Source organism: Sciurus vulgaris, assembly GCF_902686455.1.
Source record: "Sciurus vulgaris genome assembly, chromosome: 11".
Taxonomy (NCBI): Eukaryota; Metazoa; Chordata; class Mammalia; order Rodentia; family Sciuridae; genus Sciurus; species Sciurus vulgaris.
Window position 1 is genome coordinate 57914712 of NC_136472.1, and position 20363 is coordinate 57935074.

Genomic DNA, 20363 nt, shown 5'->3' on the forward strand with positions numbered 1-20363 from the left:
CATTCGCAGCCTCCCTGGATGACTCTGCCTTCTATGACTGCTTCAGCTATCCCCAATCTGGTTTGCAAGAAGTCTCTTCCCTGCTCATGACTAAATAGAAAGTCCGTGGTTGGCTGGCAGAACACAGCACATATGTGAGCCTACCTTGTCTATATAAGCAGCTAGCCCCATACCCTTATTGGAACTGTGTACAGCTTTCCTTGCAGCACAAGTCCTAATAAAGTCCTAGAGGATAGTTTTATTTTGTCTATTCATGATTTCTATCTCAAGAACAGGCTGAGCAGGTTGCACTAAGAGCTAGAAACATTGAGGGTGCTGGCACTAAAAGAAGCCAGCAGTCAGGGCTGGTAACACTGAGGACAGCTAGCAACCAGAGAATGGCAGGGAACAATAGAGAGCTTCTGGAAGGTGCTAGTTCTGGCTTCTGCAAGAGCTTGAGAGAGCTCCTGAGAGCTGCTAGCTTCCACTGCAAGGAAAGCATCTGGGAGAGCTGCAAGCACAAGGAACTGAGAGTCACTATATTCAAAGCTCAAGGCTGCTAACACTAAGAGCTGAGAGCCGCCAGCCCTCAAGGCTCAGAGTTCCTAACACTAAGGAAACTGCACTTTGCCTATTCATGATTTCTAACCAAATTGAGCAACAGAACTCTCAGCTGATTGGTAACAGATCCTTTCTCAAAAACAAACAGAAAAAAAAAATCATGAGTCATTTCACGTCATTCATTTGTTTCATATATGACAATGGCTTCCCATTCCACTTGGTAAAATCTAATCTACTAGTCCTTATTATCTCTGACTTCATCTTTACCACTCTCCCTCTTGCTCACTCCACTCCAGCTTCACTGGTCTTGCTCTTCCTCAGATATTCCAGGCATGCTCCCCATATGGGCTTTCCTTCAGCTGCCTCCTCTGTCTGAAATACACTTTTGTTAGATCTTTGACTAACTCTCATATCTCCTTTAGACCTTAATTCATATCCTGCTTTCTCCAAAAGGCCTGCCAATCAACTTATTTTGTTTTACAACTAAAGTAATGAGATCTTTGCTTATTTTGTTCCTTGATAATATTCCGAGGATTTAGAACACTGCCTGGTCCAAGGCAGGCACTGTTTTGTTGAATTGTTCAATTTGTTGAAATAAATTATATTACTTTGTAGAAAGTTAAAAACAAACACCACCAACAACAAAACCTGGCAGGAACCCTAAGGCTTTCCCTATGTAATATAAAATATGTCTTTTCAGGAAATTTATAGAAACCAGGGAAAGTCTCAGACTCTAGAAGGCTGTAAGTTTGGTTCCCAGTACTGGACAGTAAAAAAGACAAAGTAAAAGAGAAGGAAATAATAGAAGGAATAAACCAGAAATCAGTGAAACTGAAAACAGAATAGGGAAAAATCAGTGAAACAAAGTGTTGGGTCTTTGAAAAGATCGTTAGAACTGATAAAATTCTAGCAAGACTGATAACAAAAAGAGAGAAGATACAAATCAGTAATATTAGGAATGATATCATTACAGAGTCTGCAGACATGAAAAGAATAATAAAATAAAAGTATACTACTCACAACTCCCTATGTATGAATATGACAATTTAGATTAAATGGGATAATCCCTTAAAAAACTACCACAACCACCAAAATACACTCAATATGAAATAAATCATTTGAATAGCATTATAACTATTAAGGAAATTTGCCTACCTGTCAGAAAGGCTGAAATAAAAAATAACACCAAATAACAGTAAGGATGCAAAGAACCAAGATCACTCATACATTGCTGGTGGGAAGTAAAACAGTATATAGCCACTCTGAAAATCAGTTTGGCAGTTACTTTCTTTCTTAATATTTTTTAGTTGTAGATGGACACAATGCCTTTATTTTGTGTATTTATTTTTGTGTTGTGCAGAGAATCCAACCCAGTGCCTCACATGTGCTAGACGGGAGCATTATCACTGAGCCACAACCCCAGCAGTTCAGCAGTTTCTTTAAAAACTAAACATGCTAACCTGTTTTAGCTTTGGGATTCAGCCCATGGGGGAGCATGTCTAGCTTCTCTCCGGCACACCAGCAATGGGCCACTTTTGCTCAAATATGGTATCTCTTAGATGGGAAAATGCAGCCTCCTGGTAAACTTGCTGCTCTAGCATCAATAAAACTTCAAGGATTACATAAACCTGTATACCATCAGCTGAGTGACTGTGGAGACCACGTTGTCATAATAAACGCAAGACACATAGCATTTTCTGAAAACAAATTGGAACAAAAAGTATACTTCTCACACACTGGCTATCCAGGTGGATTTAGACAAGTCACTGCTGCTCAACATCACCAGAAAGATGCAGTGGCAATTGTAAAATCAGCTATTCATGGCATGCTGCCAAAAAACCTTCACAGAAGAACAATGATGCAAAGGTTGCATCTTTTTCCAGATGAGGATATTCCAGAGTATACTCTTAAGAATGTAGTGGAAGAGCTTCCTCAGCCTCGGAAAATTCCAAAATGTCTAGATGAGTACACCCAGGAAGAAGTGGAGGCTTTCCCAGGAGTGTGGTCCCCACCTGAAGATTATTGGATATAGGAGAATGAAACTACAGAAAATACCGTGATTTAGGCTGCTTCCTGATGAATTTCTCTGCCCTAGAACAGTGAAAAAACTGCTTCAGGAAACTGCAAGTAAGACACATTAGTTTATAGAATTGTTTTATTATATAATGATTGGAATAAAATTGCTTACTTGGTTAAAAAATAAAATAAACATGCAACTATCATATACAAATCAGCAATTTCACCCCCACGCATTTATCCCAGAGAAATAAAGTTATATTCACACAAAAAATACATGAATATTTATAACAGCTTTATCTGTAATGCCAAAAATCATAAACAATCCAGATATACATCAACGAGTGAAGAGTTAAACAAATTGAGTGTATCCATACCATGGAAAATTACTCAATAAAAAAGAACACATCGTCAATGCACACAAAACCTGGATGAGTTTCCCGAGAATTACAATGAGTAAAAAAAAAAAAAACCTCAAATTTACATATTATATGATTCCATTTACAGAATCTTCTTGAAATGACAAAATTATAGAAATGGGGAACAAATTGATGGCTACAGGGATAATAGGGAGGAGTAGTGGGAGAAAGGTGGGCATGGTTATAAAAGGGAACATGAGGATTCTTGTGGTGATGAAAATACTCTGTGTCAATATAATATGCCAGTTATGATACTATATTATAATTTTGCAAGATGTTACTATTGGGGGGAACTAAGAGATCTTTTTGTATTATTTCTTACAATTACATGTGAATTTACATTATCTGAAAACAAAAAGTTTAATTAAAAATCTCTTTCTTGAGCTGAAGATGTGGCTCAGTGGTAGAGTGCTTGCCAAGCTTGCTTGAGGCCCTAGGTTCAATCCCCATACCTCAAAACAAACAAACAAACAAAAAACTCCCTCAATTCTAAAATACCATAAACTACATTTAATTGTAGCTATTTTGAGGAAGAAGAAAAAAACTTTGTTAAATTTAATCATTGATTGTAAAATTGTATTTCAATTTCAGAAGCGTTAAAATACAGAAAAGTACCCCTTACAAACAACTAGGAAATAAATTATTTGTATATATTCATTTGTACAAACCAGATAGAAAAACAGGAAGAAAAGACTACAACATCTTAGCCATGGCCATCTCTAAGTGGGTGTTCTTTTTTTTTTTTTTTTTTTTTATTTTAACTTATCTGCATCTTCTACTTTTTCTACAATGAACATACACTAGTTATGCTATTTCAAAGGCATAACATATTTTAAGACATTATTTAGAATCAGTCTAATCCTTTGTTTAAAAATGCAACCAATCCTCAAATTATTAGTCATTTCAGCCTTTAATAGTATAGAAACCAATATCTCCCAAAGCAACCCAGGCAGCTCTAATTATTTGAATTGAAAGCAAAGGTCTGCACAGCCTGGGCCTTTAGAGAGTTTAAGGACATGAGTTTAGTTTCAGCACAAATCAATTAATTTGGCTTATTCATAGAGGCACATGGTAAAGGTACACTGCCTGCCTGGTTCACAAGGGCCAGGCACTACTCAAATATTGTCCACAAGAGACACAAACATGTGAAAGTAAACAGGCAGTGAAAATCCATCTTTGCTAGGCACCCCTTCTCACACTAGACAATTCCTCATTTCCTCAAGTGGTCAGGAGGAAACACAAATTTTAAAATTGTTATTACAGTCAATAACCAGAAATGAAAATGTTAAAAAAAAAAAAAAACAATCCTATTTATATTGGAGACTCCAAATCCCCATTAAACACGTCAGCCAGGGTGGTGGTGCACACCTATAATTCCAGCTACTTTGGATGTTAAGGCAGGAGGCTGGCAAGTTTGAGGCCAGCCGGGCAACTTAGTGAAACCCTGTCTCAAAATAGGAAATTAAAAAAAAATTATTTGTTCTAATTAGTTATACATGACAGTAGAATGCATTTGTGCACTTTGATATGTCATACATAAATATGGTATAATTTCCCATTTTTCTATGTACATGTAGAATCACATCCATCACGCAGTCATATATGTACATAAGGTAATAATGTCTCTTTCATTCTAGTATCCTTTCTATCCTCATATCCCCTCCCTTCCCTTCACTCACCTCTACCTAATCTAAAGGAACTCTATTCTCTAGGCCCCCCATTGTGAATTAGCATCTGCATATCAGAGACAACATTGGACCTTTCGGTTTTGGGGATTGGCTTGTTTCACTTAGCATGATATTCTCCAACTCCACCCATTTACCGGCAAATGCCATAATTTCATTCTTCTTTAAGACCGAGTAATATTCCATAGAATATATATATACCACTTTTTCTTTATCCATTCATCTATTGAAGGGCACCTATGTTGGTTCCATAGTTTAGCTATTGTGATTGAGCTGCTATAAACATTGATGTGACTGCAACACTGTAATATGCTGATTTTAAGTCCTTTGGGTCTAAACTGAGAAGTGGGATAGCTGGGTCAAATGGTGGTTCCATTCCAAATTTTCTGAGGAATTGTATGCTTTCCATAATGGTCGCACCAATTTCCAGTCCTACCAGCAATGTATGAGGTACCATTTTCCCAATATCCTTGCCAACATTTGTTGTTTGTATTCTTGATAATTGCCATTCTGACTGGAGTGAGATAAACTTAGAATAGTTTTGATTTGCATTTCTCTAATTGCTAAAGATGTTGAACATTTTTTCATATAGTTGTTGATTGATTGTATTTCTCTTCTGTGAAGTGTCTGTTCAATTCCTTAGCCCATTTATTGATTGGGTTGTTTTTTTGGTATTAAGTTTTTTGAGTTCTTTGTATATCCTGGAGATTAGTGCTTTACCTGAGGTACATGTGGTAAAGATTTTCTCCTATTCTGTAGGCTCTCTCTTCACATTATTGATCATTTCCTTTGCTGAGAAGAAGTTTGAATCCATTCCATTTATTGATTCTTGATTTTACTTCTTGCACTTTAGGAGTCTTGTTAAGGAAGTCAGGTCCTAAGTTAACATGGTGAAGATTTGGGCCTACTTTTTCTTCTATTAGGCACAGGGTTTCTGTTCTAGTGCCTAAGTCTTTAATCCACTTTGAGTTGAGTTTCGTGCAGGGTGAGAGATAGAGGTTTAATTTTATTTCATTACAGGTGGCTTTCCATTTTTCCCAGCACCATCTGTTGAATAGGTTATCTTTTCTCCAGTGAATGTTTTTGTCACCTTTGTCTAGTATGAGATAACTGTATTTATGTGGGTTTGTCTCTGTGTCTTCTAATCTGTACTATTGGTCTACAAATCAGTTTTGTTGCCAATACCATGCTGTTTTTGTTGCTATAGTTCTGTAGTACAGTTTGGGGTCTGGTATTGTGATGCCTCCTGCATCACTTTTCTTGCTAAGGATTGCTTTGGCTATTCTGGGTCTCTTATTTTTCCAAATGAATTTCATGATTGCTTTTTCTAGTTCCATGAAGAATATTGTTGGGATTTTAATAGGAATTGCATTAAATCTGTGTAATGCTTTTGGTAGTATGGCCATTTTGACAATATTGATTCTGCCTGTGCAGGAGCATGGGAGATCTTTCCATCTTCTAAGGTCTTCTTCAATTTCTTTCTTTAGTGTTCTGTAGTTTTCATTGTAGAGATCTTTCACCACTTTTATGTGATTGATTCCCCAGTATTTTATTTTAATTTTTTCTGGTTTTCCTTCTTATTTAATCAAAGACTGGTGGATAAAACATAAATACAGCACAATTACTTCAGATCATTCTTCATATTGTATACACACAGACCAATGAACATAATCTGAAAGAAATCTGCAGTCAGCAATGAAATGCATACAGCTTTTTTTCTTCCCTCACAAAAAAAAAAAAAAAAAAAAAAAAAATCAAAACACACAAACTTGGAATCTCATCAGCACATACTCTCCTGTGACAAATGATTCAGACATAAATAGTGGGTGCAAAGAAACTATATGCTAACATATGTATAACCTTTGTTAATGAAAAAAACAGAAGCAGCCATATTGATTAAGATACATTCAGTTACTGATAAGTAGTTGTGCCCAATAGGGCATTATCAAAAGAGAAATCGTGCTGCAGAGAAAAGCTATATGTACATACACAATGAGAAAATAAACTGCAAGATTAATGCATGCATGTTTAATACTGGAAAAAATCACAGCCCTCCAAAATTTCTCCATGTTTGTTATAAAAGCCCTCTGCACTCAACTAAAATTAAAATGATCTTAAAAGGATAATACTTGTAAAGTTTAAGTCTCTTCAGCCACAGAAACTGCAATGGAAATAAATGTTCAGAGTCATTTTCAAAACAAAAACAAAAATCTATTCTTCTGATGACATGCATGATTAAAAGGTCTATGCAAGATACATTGTTCTACATTCCTAATGACTAGGAAAAAACCCTCAAGTCAAGTTTTAGTTTGCAGATGGTCAAAGGATTTTGTATTCCAGCAGGAGTTCAAATCTTCTGGATCTCTTCACCAACAACTACTGGATTTTCTTTTCTGATTTTCTCAGCAGCATCAGCTTTGTAATTGTAAGAGCAATTGTGTACATCTGAGTAACGGTGCACACCACAGTAAACATTTCCACACCAGCCTTCAAACCCAGTAAGTCCCACTTTCTTCCTGCACATGAAACAGCGATTCTTTTTTTGTTTTGGTTTTTCAAGAGATTTGCTTTGCTCTTCAGATGGCTGCTGTGTTGTGTCTGATACTGAAGCTTGCAGATCTTCTGTTTCCGGTACTGCTTTGTCCACAGATATACTGTCCACTTGGGAAGATGCTACAGATTCTGATAAAAGTGACTGATTTGATACAGGGCTTGGCTGCATAGATGAAGATGTGGAGTCTAATGCTGACTGAGCTTCTGGGACACTGCCATCTGTGCACTGAACTGGTAAAGATTCAGACAGACTACTGAGAGAAGTTGCAGGTGGGCTTATTCTACCATTACTACTATTGTGTCTTTGAAGATGTTCTTTATAGCATACTGAACACATGCCATTTGTATGAGGGTTTCCATAAAATCCGCAGCCAGTGGAACAAAGCATAGGCACTTGGCTGTGATTAGTTTCTTGAGCCATGTTCCTCTGTTGCACACACAGTTGAGGTTGATGAGCAAACAGTTGTCCTGTATCTTGAGACAGACATTAGCTTCCTGCCTTCCCTATTCTCATAAGCAGCTACTTAAAATTTGAGTTTTATGCAAGAAAACATTTTAAAGCCTTCAGTGTTTTACCGCAGCAGACTTCAGATTCATTCCAACAAAACCTCCACAATTTTCTGTTTGCTTCACCTCAGATTAACTTCACTTGAAGCTGTACTCCAAAGCAACCAAACCTCTTTATTTTATTTTTAAGGCTATTTTGAATGGGGTAGTTTTCCTAATTTCTCTTTCAGAGGATTCATCACTGATGTATAGAAATGCATTAGATTTATGGGTGTTGATTTTATATCCTGCTACTTTGCTGAATTCACTTATTAGCTCTAGAAGTTTTATGGTGGAATTTTTCAGATCTTCTAAATATAGAAGCATGTCATCCACAAAATGTGATAGTTTGGGTTCTTCTTTACCTTCAAAATAGGAAATTTTTAAAAAGAATCTAGGGATGTAGCTTGATGGTAGTGTGCCCCTGTAGTCAATCCCCAGTACCAAATAAAACAAAGTTTTAATGTCAACTTAACAAGAACTATTAAGAAAACTCCAAAATCATAATGACACTATGGATAGCTATCCCTTCTCATAAATAGAAAGACTAAACAAATCACATAATGACACTTCCCATATTTATTCACAATTTAATATGACACTAGTTAATGAGGTATTAAGAGTTTTAGAAAATAGAACTTGACAACATAATTGTAAATGAACAGAAATAGAAGGATTTTTGTTAGTGTTCTGGGAGAAAGTAATAGTATTTCAGAACTTCTTCGTGGATTGAAAAGTAATGTTATATTATAAAGCAGTAGTGATCAAAATACAATTAAATTGGAATTGAAGGAACTGTTCTGAATTAGCATGGTAAAGAAAAATGGTGTGGAAGAAGTCTAGGCTAAAACACACTAAGGGACAATGGGTGTTTTGGAAGGTTGTTTGCTTTGCAAGACCCAGAGACCTCCTTCAAGGTAGTTCAAGTATAAGAACTTATTTTAAGGTTGTCTCATCTCATCTAAGAATAGAAACTAGTAACAGCTAGACCTCAGTACTCTGAAAGCAATTTTTCCCATATCTCAAGAAACCCTCCTAGTGCTCCCTCTGAGGTCTGAGAAATACCTAAGTGACAACTCGTCCCACCTCTTACCCCTCCCTGCAGTCTCAGCCCCTGAAACAGAGGCAGCTTTGGAGGGTGTTCACAGCACCTCTTCACTTCAGTTCTCCTAGTCTTGGAGGTAGTAACGGCCCCTAAAATATAATCTCTGGTTTTCCTAGTTTCCCCTTTTTGCTTTTTCAGCATTCCAACAGCTGTGTAACAAATTCCCTGAATTAAATATTTTCTCTTTAACCTTTCTCCAATGGTTTCTGTTTTCCTCATTAGACTCTGATTGATATCGTGTCAGCTTTAGCACTGACCTTATTTTAGGACTGACAATTGAGGAAGACCACAAAGAGAATAGAGCAGAGTTACTCAAACATTCAAAGAGTAAAGTTGATACCAGAAATCCAGAAAGAAACTGTTGACCCATAGAAACTGTGGTAACCACAAGGGTCAAAAACTAAAGGCAGGCTGGGGATGTAGCTCTGTTGGTAGAGCACTTGCCTCCCATACGAGGCTCTGGATTCAATCCCCAGCATCAACACCACCACCACCACCACCACCACCACACACACACACACACAAATCCAAAGAGAGAGACAGTTGGAATAAATCCCAGGGACAGGACTGAGAAAGACTGGGACAGGAGAAAGGGAAGAGACTAACTATGCAGAGATATGCTTACACAAAGTTCTGGACAATGTCATGTATAGTCATATAAAAGGATTTGGGAGAAAATGCTGTTTATCTGAGTTTGCCCCTAATGTGATATATTCCCCAACCTTTCCTTTCTAATTTTTAATTGTCTTTTATTTAACAGTTAATATCTTTATTTTCTTCATTTTATTTAAGGAACTTCTCCTTTTCTAAGCTATGAAATGATATGTGTGAATTGTAATATATATATATATATAGTGTAATATATATATATATATAGTGACATACAAATAAATGAGAAGTAAAATATTAAGTTCAACTGTGAAAATGAGTTCAAAAGCAAAAATGAGAAAAATCTAATATTAGCACAATCCAACCATCCAATGTACCACTGTTAAAATTTTCCTTCCATATTTTTAATGCTTGTATACTTATATGTAAATGTCTATGTTCATATATAATACATTTTTAAAATCAGAATTATTCCATGTCTTTAGGTAGAAATAAGAGGGAAGATATAGGACCACATTTACCATATACAAGAAATCAAGAGGAATTAATTAAGCCAAAATCTATTTCTATTTGAAGATAAAAAATTTAATTCTTATTATAAAATACAGAAGACAATACAATAACTTAATTTCCCTAACAGAAAATAAAATATCAATTTTAAGATTGATAATGTAAAAACATTTAAAATTATTAATGGCAAGATCTACGTGTTTTATGCTATATAACAAACAAACAAACAAAAACTCCAACTACTTAAAAAAAGTAAATTTTAAATAACAAGCAATGAAAGGAGAAACCCCTGATAATAAATTGACAAAGTTGACTACCATACATAAGGGAATGATAAAAATATGAAAGATCAGTACTCTTTTACAGAGATACAAAGTCAAAAGACATACATAAAAAAAAAAGTAAAAAAGAAAAGAAAAAAATTATCAGCCTCACTGAAGGAAACTGAATTCAAAACATTGAGGAGGTAATAATTCACGCTACTATCAAAAGTAAAAATGAGAAAAATTCATAACCATAGGTAAATAGGCACTTAAATCATAGGTAAACAGGCACTTAAACATTGCTTATACTGCTATAAATTAGGATAACCTTTGAAAAAAACAGAACACCTATTGTTGCCACTTTGGGGAAGAAAAAAAGAAAATTTTAAAAAATTATTTTTTATAGCTGTACTAGTTACTATTGTGAAAAACTGGATATAAGACAAATGCTCTAAAGAGAGTGAATTAAAATTCTGAAAATATTGATACATTAATATGATAGGATATTTACTTCCTAATAAAAATAACAAATCTATGGAGTATGTACTGATGGAAAATGAAAACAGAAATTAAAATAATATGAAGATACCTCTTGATTAGGACTATGTAAACATAATGTCTATACAATAAAGATTTTAAAAGAAGCAAAGAAAATCTTATAAATGTTGGATATTTTATGATAAAGGCATTCTTCATACTTTTCCTTGATCTGTTTAGAATTTTTTTCAACTGTGTTTGATTAAATACATATAAAATCATAATAAATGAGTTTTCAATGAATTTTCCCAGATAATCAGCTATGAAATATGGCAGGTAGCATATCTTAGGATTCTTCATCCTCTTCCAAGCCAAACCCATTCCAAAAGTTCTAGGAATTGCTGAAACTGAAAACCGAAATTCCTATCATTTAGTTATTATGTGATGTGCTGACTAGATTCCTCCTTCAGAATCAAGACACTCATTCTCCCACCTGCTGCCTGCTGGGAGAATTGGCAGCCAGCTGTCTTCTAATTGCCTTTCCAAGAATTACCCTGCATTAAAGAAAGCTGTCTAGCTGGGCATGGTGGCACACACCTGTAATCCCAGCAGCTTGGGAGGCTGAGGCAGGAAGATCATGAGTTCAAAGCCAGCCTTAGCAATTAGGTGAGGCCCTAAGCAACAGAGTGAGACCCTGTCTCTAAATAAAATACAAAAAGGGCTGGGGATGAGACTCAGTGGTTGAGTGCCCCTGAGTTCAATCCTCAGTACCAAAAAAAAAAAAAGAAAGAAAGCAAGCTGCCTTGCCCAAAGTCATAACCTTCTCCTTAGGTACAGCACTTTCAGTGTCTAGGCAATGATGGCAGACAGGGTACAGACTCCCTTGCCTCAAGGAAGGACCCTTCTAAAGTGTCATCCCAGACACAGAGCTCCTATGGGAACATTTTTTTCTGGGAGTGACTGCATCACTGCAGTGATTGTATCACTGTTTACTCTTCCCTCTGTCCAATCTGCCATCAAGACAGACCAACATTGAGTCCTCAACAAGGCACCATTCTTCAAGTTCTTCCAGGAGACCAAGCCAGCCACTTGATGGCAAGGCGATTATACTGAAAAAAGTAGTGATTCATTTTGACTGGAATAAATACATATTATGTGTTAGTCTTTTGTGCCCTTGAGGCCTCAGCTAACATGGTATCTGAGCACATAGAGTATTTCATCCACCAACACAGAATCCTGCACCATATTTTTATTGGACCCAGGAACCCAGATCACAACAGACTAGGTCAACACTGGCACATGATTATGGAATCCACTGCTTCTATTTCATACGATACCACTTCTATTGACAGAAGCTATCAGATTGACAGAATAATGAAATGGCCTTTTGAAGATGAAACCAAAGTGCTATTTTACAGGTAAATATGGAGTAATGTTTTACTTAGTTCTTGCACCACTGTGAACAAAATACCTAACAAGAACAATTTAGGGGACTGGGGCTGTAGCTCAGTGGCAGAGCACTTGCCTAGCATGTGTGAGATACTAGATCTGAGACTTAGCACCACATAAAAATGTAACAAAGGCATGCTGTACACCTAAAACTCTTTTAAAAATTTTAAAAAAGAACAATTTAGAGAAGGGAAAGTTTATTTTGGTTCATGGTTTTAGAACTTCGGTTCATAGCTCTAAACCCAAGGTGAGGCAGAACATCATGGAAGAAGGGCATGCAGAGGAAAGCAGCTCAGAATATGGCAATCAGAAAGCAGACAGAGAGTTCTAGTCACGAGGGACAAAATATACACCCCATGCCAAGCATGATGGCACAGTCCTGTAATCCTAGTGGCCTGGGAGACTGAAGCAAGAGGATCATGAGTTTGAAGCCAGCCTCAGCAACAGTGAGGTGCTAAGCAACTCAGTGAGACCCTGTCTCTAAATACGAAAAAGGGCTGGGGATGTGTCTCAGAGGTTGAGTGCTCCTGAGTTCAAGTCCCGGTACCTCCACCCACCAAAATATATATATATACACACATACACATCCCAAAGGCATGCCCCTGGTGACCCACCTTCTCTAGTTACACTCTATAGTTACTACCCAGTTAATCTGTATCAGTGGGTTAATTCACTATTTAGGTTACAGCTCTCATAATTTAATAATTTCATCTCTGAATGTTTACATTCTCTCATACTTGAGCTTTTGGAGGACACCACATATCTAAACCATAACAAGTGACGTCTTCCAGGATTTAGCATATACCTAAATATACAATTATTATATGGGCCTGTGTTCTCAATAGGCCTAACACAGTTCTAAGATCCAAGGGAAGAAAGTAGGAGTGGCCCCAGGCCCTGTTTACCATAACTCACAATGACCCACTTGGGGTATTTGTGCTTCTTGTCCCTGCAGCTCTGGGTTCTGTGGGTTTAGAGGTCTGATGATTGACGGGGGCATCTTTTGGTATTCTTTGGCTGAATGGAGATAAGAGCAGTCATAGCCTCAGGACATGGTAACAAAAATCCTACCAAGTATGCCACCTAGACAGCAGGGCTGAGGGTGAAAGAATCTAAAATGGGTGAAAGAAAAACAATAAATATCAATTGCAACCTGAGTTGTCATTGGTCCCACTAACCTTCCTCTTGTAATTTTCCCCAGGAAATTAGAGGAGCCGTTCCCAGAATTTATTATACAAAGTAAATAGACTCAGCACAAAGGATTGGATGTAACTGATGCATGGTGTGTGACTCAGATTCCCTTTATGATTGAATTAATCATGCCCTCGACTGCTAGGAATATTGGCAGTGTGACTCTATGATGAATCTCTCCCCTGATATTATCCTCAGATGAAAAGAATCACCTTACCCAAGTTCACAAGCAGCCTACACCTAATGACAAGTCCACACCTAATTTTGAGGCCCAGTCTTCTTGGCTCCAAGGAAAGACAACTCCAGAGTTCCCTGTAGGACTGGCTGAGAGACCTCTGTTGTGATTCCATTGCAGTTCAACTTCTACCTGATCCTCCTTCCTTCACTCCTCCTCTGGCATTGAATCCCTGGACACTTCCCAATAAATTTTCTGCACACATATATCCACCTCAGAGTACTTTTTTTTTTTTTTTAACAGAAAATGCTATCTAACACTTACACAAAGCATTAAGTGTATAACTGTATAGAGCTATTAAGAATCCCTAGGTGATTTATTTCTGGAAAGCTCATTAACCTCACCAACAATATTAATACTGTTTCTTTCCTTTTGGAGACCTTGATTTTCTGGGACTGTGTGCCATGTGCTTAATGCCAGAAGCAACCAAGAAGCCTTTCGATTTTGTTACATTTCCTTTCTCCTTCAGCTCCCTGGTTGGGTCAAACCCTAAGCTTTTCCATTCCATCTCTACAGAAAGCCACTAGTTCCACTAGTAGTCACTTGTCTACCTCCACCCACAGTCAAATAAGGTCCAGATGCTGAGAGACTTGTGGGAATCTCTCCAGTGTTGTCAGGAGGAAGGGAACTTGAATTCCTCCGGCAGGCAGTTACCATCTTTTGTCTGTTTCTTTCCTTTGCCCCATTCTCTCATGATCAAAAGTATTCCCACACCTACTGCATCTTCAGCTTCCTCTATCCACTGGAATTAACATCTTTTTAGATCAAAGCCTTATACTTGAAACTCACTACACTTTCAAATTTCTGAATGACAAAGCTATACATGGGAATTAACTTCTCATCTTCCTTTTTCTTTTGCTTCTTCTTTCCTTCCTTTCTTCAGCAAATTTCTTGCTCATCAACTCTAAGTCATCTTTTAGATGAAGAAAGGCTATACCTATGCTTATTTAACATTATTAAATGTGATATTAGGGCCACAACCATTCCCTCTCAAACCTTCCCTAGGGGACCAGTGAGTCTTGCAATGTATCCCACTGCAACAATAACCCAGAGCTCATGCCCTTGGATGAAGAATTTATTAACAACATTCTGTTTGTGTAGGAAGGGCTCCAACTTTTGTAAAGGCCCACTATATTTAGTGTAGTAAAGTGGAATGTCCCTAATCAGTAGATTTATATCGACCAATCAGTCTTCTAAGGTCAACTAGACAGCGAGGTTAGAAGCTACAATCCAGCCCCTTCCCAGTGGTTCCTTCAAGATATTAGGTCTTCCTATGTACTTTTAAATTTAAAAGTCACATAAAGTTGAATCTTCTCCATTTTCAATTGTTATTGACCTTGGTCCAGAAGCCAGGATGCATTTCTCAACCTTTTCCCAGATACTAGGTTTCTGATCTTGCAATTCATTCTGCCATTTATAGCCTTGCCTCTCCTTCAGGGCATGGCTTGGGGTGAGCTACTCCTCTTCTTCACATGTTATCTCAAAGCAGAGTTTTCCAAATGGAGAAATGTTTAGGGAAAGTAGACAAAGATTGTGATCTTTTTAATTAAAATTTTTTCATAAATAGGACTTGTGGTCACTATTAAAAATCTGAATTTAAAAGATTCTTGGAATGGCGATTCATATCCATCTTCTCATTCAACTATAGGACCTGACTCATCCCAGAAGCTTTTTCAGAACTACTCCCTCACCAAGAATCTCCTTGAGTTTCCCCATTTCAAACTTGGGGTTCTTCAGCATTTCTGTTTTTCTAAGGAAGGCATCATAAAGAGGATAAATAGACTGGCAAACCTTTTCTATGTCTTTCCCAATGCTGTTTGGGATCAGCTTGTTCTTACAAGTCATTTGCCTGCAACTCCCAGGTCATGATTTCTATCATCTTCTGGAGTTGGTGGACCTGTTGGTGCTGAGAGGAAGAGCCCTGCTGTATCTGATTATTGGATTTTTTAGTAAAACCAACATATAACAGGTGAAGCAAATAACCATCAGTAGTCTTGATATTAACCTAAGTTTCAATTGTGGTCTCTCATTTTTTTGACCATGGAACACATTTTGTCATTGGTAAGATCCATATTATGGAAATTAGGTAGTTTTTGCCCTAAACATCCTTATTAGTTAACTTAAAAGTTTATAAATGCAAATTCATCATTCTGCAGCTCACCAAGGCTCTCTTCACACACATGACCTTTGGGGCCATAAGATGCAATTTTTTGGTTCCTTGAATTCCCATAACTGATATTTTCCCAATATTTCTTATATTGAACATAACCAGTGCTTTCATATCACACCAATCTTTCTTAGAGAACATGTCAAACACTTTCTTCTTGTCTTCCTTTTTACACCTTTTGTAAGTCTCTTATTCTTGCCAGTGATCATGGTATTGCTCCAAAGATTGTGGTTTTTACTGTGAATACTTCTTTGCTTGCAGAAAGTTTTTTGGTTTTGCTTATCTTTTGTACCTGACTACGGGCATCATTTCTTTCACTTGGACTTCAAACTTCTGTTTTGTACCTTCTCTCAGTCCATTTTCTGTTGTTATAACAGAATACATGAGACTGGGTGATTTATAAAGAATAGAGGTTTATTTTGATTCATGGTTCTGGAGGCTGGAAAATCCAAGGGCTTAACAGTGGTCAGTGTCTGCTCAGGGTATCATAATGGCAGAAGATGAAAGGGGAAATAAGCATGTACAAAAAAGATAAAGCACAAGGAACAGACTTGCTTTATAACAGCACTCTCTTCTGAAAACAAATGCATTCTTAGGAGAAAGTCATTAATCAATTCTAATGACCTAATCCCAGGTGTTGCCTCCTAACTGCTGCAATGGCAATCAAATTTCAATATGGTTTTGAAAGGGATAAATCATATTAAAACTATGGCACTCCTGAATCAGGATTCAGTCTCATTCATACTTGGAAAAATCACAGAAAGCTAAAGGAAGGAGGATAAATAGCACTTCAGAATTCTGGAAAACTCTGAATGGAAGCTCCAGGTGCATATGAGGATGGAATATGAGGTGTGAGTGGAAGAAGAAGATTGAAAGTCTTTATCATGGTGGTTAGAGTCCCCAATCTTATTTCCAATGTAGCTTAGCCAAATGACTATGGAAGAATCATGCAGGTTTATTCTCTTGAGAGGCTGGATCAAACATTCTTGGGTTGGTATATTAGGCACACCCAAATACAGGGGGGTTAAATTGAAGTCTGCATACTGAATGATTTCCCACCCCTTGAGACCCTTTCTCCTGATGAGGTTTCAGTTTTCACAGAAAGATGGCAGCTGGGTTTATAAAGCTCTATGCAAAAAGATTTCTCCTGATGGGGAAACTTACCAGTATAAGAAAAGAGACCTTCAAATAATGCCATTTGTGGGTTCCTCCTCTCCCCATAAAAGGACTGTGATGCTATTGTGAAGCCCAATAGCCAATATGCTATGCCCATGCACAGTGAGTACTTAAGTTCTTACTCATATATGAATAGACAAACATTTGTGAAAAATTTCTAGTGTGAAATACAAAGAAACAAGAATTCGAAGGGAGATAACAATGTAGGAAATAGAAGAAAACTTCAAAAATTATAATTAATATCTTTAGAGAAAATACTACATCCATTAAACAAAAATAGAATATCATTTAAAACAAAACAAAACAAAACAAAAACAGAGTTGAGAGTAGAGGGACACTCAGACAGAAAGAGCTTTTAGAAAATACAAGCATGATCACAGAAAATTCAATAGAAAAATTTTAAGATAAAAATAAGAAAATTTCCTAGAAAAAAAAAGGAAAGATAAGAAACTAGAAGATCAGTTTAGCGATCAAATAACCAAATCAGGATTTCTTATTTAAAATAAGAATATACATGATAATTCCTCAAAACTGAAGAAAATGCATTCTCAGATTGAAAGGGCCCATTGTGTTGAAGTTCATTCTTCACAGTGGTTTAAAACAGACATCATATTTTAAAGTTTGTCATCATGAAATTTCAGAAAAAAGATTTCCAAACTCTGCAGAGGAGGTATTAATGTCAAACTACTGAACAACAACGTGAAAACCTAGAAGACAATGAAGCAATGCCTTTAGAATTCATAGAGAAAATTATTTCCAATCTAGATGTGTGATATGCATTAAAGACATTTTCAGTTATGCTAGGTATTAAAATATTTTACTTTCCATGAACTTTTTCTCAGGAAGATATTTCAAGATAAGCTGCACGAAACCCAGTGAATAAACCAAGAGGAAAATATGAGCTCTTGGACAACAGGAGATCAAACAAAAGAGGGATGGAGAAAGAATTTCCAAAATGATGAGAAATCTCAGACAGTTGAAATCTCAAGTAGTTGAGTAGGGGGCCTAGCAAACAACCAGTTTGAACCAGAGCTGGCCATGCAGGGAAGGGCTCCAACCTGACAATTAAGAGCAATGTCTGTGAGAAAAGAAAACTGATAGGGATTTATAATACTATCAGAAGGCTTGAGGAGAAATTAGTGCTCACTGCACGGAAATTTCATAGACTTAATAATGTAAACATTCAAAATAGATTTAACCCAAATTATGATATAATGGGAGGATAAGGAGACATATAGGGCATGTGTTGTAGTGGATAACTAAATCCACTTGTTGTATAAGAAAACTAAATCTTAACCTCCATACTAAGAAATCAAGAAATAATATCTAATACTAAAAAGTGAAGGGAGTAAAAACTATAAACAACTAAAGATTTGATAGTAGTTGGCTATGTGGAGCAGAAATCAGAGGTGGGGAGGTGTGGGCAAAGGGACTGCCATTTTGTTTTGTTGTTTCAAGTATTTGACTTTTTAACTATGTGCTTGTATATTTTGATTTTTAAAGACTAAAGCAAAAACAAAAAAGTTGAGAGGAAATAAGAATGAAGAAAAAATGAGGGTAGAAAAAATAAGATGAAGTCAGAAGCAATATTAGGTCCAGTGCAATCATTGCTAAAGATAGGCTGAAAATTGGGTGGTATGAAACCAAGAAAGTAGACAGGCAGCTTCTCCAAAAGGTGGGTGAACCAAAAAAAAAAAAAAAAAGAGTGAGGAGTGGGGCTGGGTATATGGCTCAGTTGGTAGAGTGCTTGGCAAGCATTAAGGCCTAAGGCCCTGGGTTCAATCCCCAGCACCACCAAAAAACAAACAAACAAACAAACAAAAAACGGGTGGGAGGAACTTTACTGGAATTTAAAACTGGACATTCAAAGCAGACCAGGGACACAGGAGGTTGGATATAATAAAATAAGAAAAAAATCCCCAGTGGCAAAGCCACTGCCACAGTCAGGCCAGAAGCTCCAGCCAGAGAGGGTCTCTCCATGAGCATAGTAGAGGGATAAGGGAATTAAGGGAACCCACATTTTGTGGAGGCCCAAGGTATGTCTGGGTATGGAGCATTTAGAGACCAATGACATTGTCCAACAAACCTGAAGGATACACTGCACAACATCCATCTTTCCCATGTGTGGGGAAAGAAGCCACCATCTCTCCGGGTGCCATTCACAGGACAAATGGAGGAATCATTTTGCAACTTTAGCTGGGGGGCTGGCAATGGAGAAAGTCAATTGCTGGCAAACCTGGGTTTGGCCCAAAATACAGGCCTAGTAAACACATGCTGCACAACACAGAGTTTGCTTAAGTGACCAGAAGAAAATCAAATGTGAGGAGAGGTTTACACAGGGGACAACTGGTCTTAGAAACCCAGCTAGCTGGCTCTCCCTCTCCAATCTGACTGCTTGCAGGACTGGCTGGGAGAGACATCTGACCTGGAACTTGAAAGGACAGGGTTGGGAGAGATTGTTTGGAGATTGAACCTGAGATCAGGAAACGCGGAGTCTGCAGGTGACATAGGGGACAAAGAATTGGCTCCCCCACCACATGAGTGGACCCTGTGGGAGATCCCTGGGGTAAAGACTTCCAGTGTGGACCAGCAAATACTGGGCACTGGAGGTGCACTGATCTAAAATTTCCAGGCCAATTAGCATTCAGGGAAGAACCTGGGCCTGCCTAAGCCTGAACCCTGCCTCCAGGAGCTCCGCCTATGGGATTACCTCTCTCACTCCAGCAATCCAGAGGGTGGCAGCACCACACTCCAGAAGACCCCATCTTAAACTGCTGAGAAGAGAAGCTGAGAATATTTTGAACTCAAATGGAAAGAATTTTTTTAACTTTTCATCAAGATATCTTTTCTTTTTAATTCTTTTTCATTGTTTAATTGTACCTTAATGGTACACGAACATTTACACAGTTTTCTTTTTTTCTTCTTATTTCTAGCATTTTTGAAGCCGGTTATTTTACGTGGATTAGTTTTTTTGAACTAGGATGTTTGATTAGTATATTTTAGTTTTGTTTTGTATTCTTTAATTTTTAATTTTTTTAAAAAATTTGCTTTATATATATTTTTTCTATCTACCTTGATTCTATTGTTCTTTCACTCTTCCTTTAATCTTTTACTTCTGTCTTTTCTCCTCCTCCCTCATAATCATCAATTTCTTTATCACTACTGTTCTCTCCCTGTCCACCATTTGAAAATGTAATCCCTTTTGCAAACTTGCTGTTTTTATTAGAGACAATAACCGATCATATCATTTCTGTTTATTGTGATAACTAACATTATAGATGTCATAATAGGAACTATTTGAGTTAATGCTGTAAATTGTTTGCATTTGTTGTTAATATTTGTCTCCCCCTAGACAGTGAGGTACTGGAAACCTTCAGGGACACTATAAGTCCACAGGGTAGAAACTCTACTGCCTCAGATTC

The 20363-nt window shown here is 37.2% G+C and overlaps 2 protein-coding genes and 1 pseudogene across 4 annotated transcripts; 1 reads left to right on the top strand and 2 right to left on the bottom strand.

Annotated features, from left to right (window-relative positions):
* The first annotated feature begins 1955 nt into the window (after nt 1-1955).
* LOC306639930 (large ribosomal subunit protein uL13m-like) lies at nt 1956-3085 on the top strand. Its single transcript, XM_079103606.1, has one exon. It carries the CDS (start codon nt 2036-2038, stop codon nt 2570-2572), a length of 537 nt encoding a protein of 178 aa, XP_078959732.1. The 5' UTR covers nt 1956-2035; the 3' UTR covers nt 2573-3085.
* Nucleotides 3086-6236: 3151 nt separating this feature from the next.
* Nucleotides 6237-7893, bottom strand: LOC306638756 (AN1-type zinc finger protein 6-like). 2 transcript variants are annotated; one of them, XM_079102059.1, is made up of 2 exons: nt 7800-7873; nt 6237-7638 (listed from the first exon to the last, which is right to left on the bottom strand). In XM_079102059.1, the coding sequence occupies exons 1-2, from the start codon at nt 7808-7810 to the stop codon at nt 7008-7010; spliced, it is 642 nt and encodes a 213-aa protein (XP_078958185.1). In that variant the 5' UTR covers nt 7811-7873; the 3' UTR covers nt 6237-7007. The 2 variants fall into 2 exon arrangements, with proteins under 2 accessions (XP_078958185.1, XP_078958186.1); XM_079102060.1 differs by having other exon boundaries at nt 6237-7893.
* A 7361-nt stretch (nt 7894-15254) lies between these two features.
* Nucleotides 15255-16113, bottom strand: LOC306639843 (small ribosomal subunit protein eS1-like; annotated as a pseudogene). Its single transcript has one exon. The product of its transcript is annotated as a small ribosomal subunit protein eS1-like (transcript).
* Between the last annotated feature and the right edge of the window lie 4250 nt (nt 16114-20363).

What these genes read in the sequence shown, in the direction of transcription:
- LOC306639930 (XM_079103606.1), top strand. Translation starts at nt 2,036, where the DNA reads ATGTCTAGCTTCTCTCCGGCACACCAGCAATGGGCCACTTTTGCTCAA.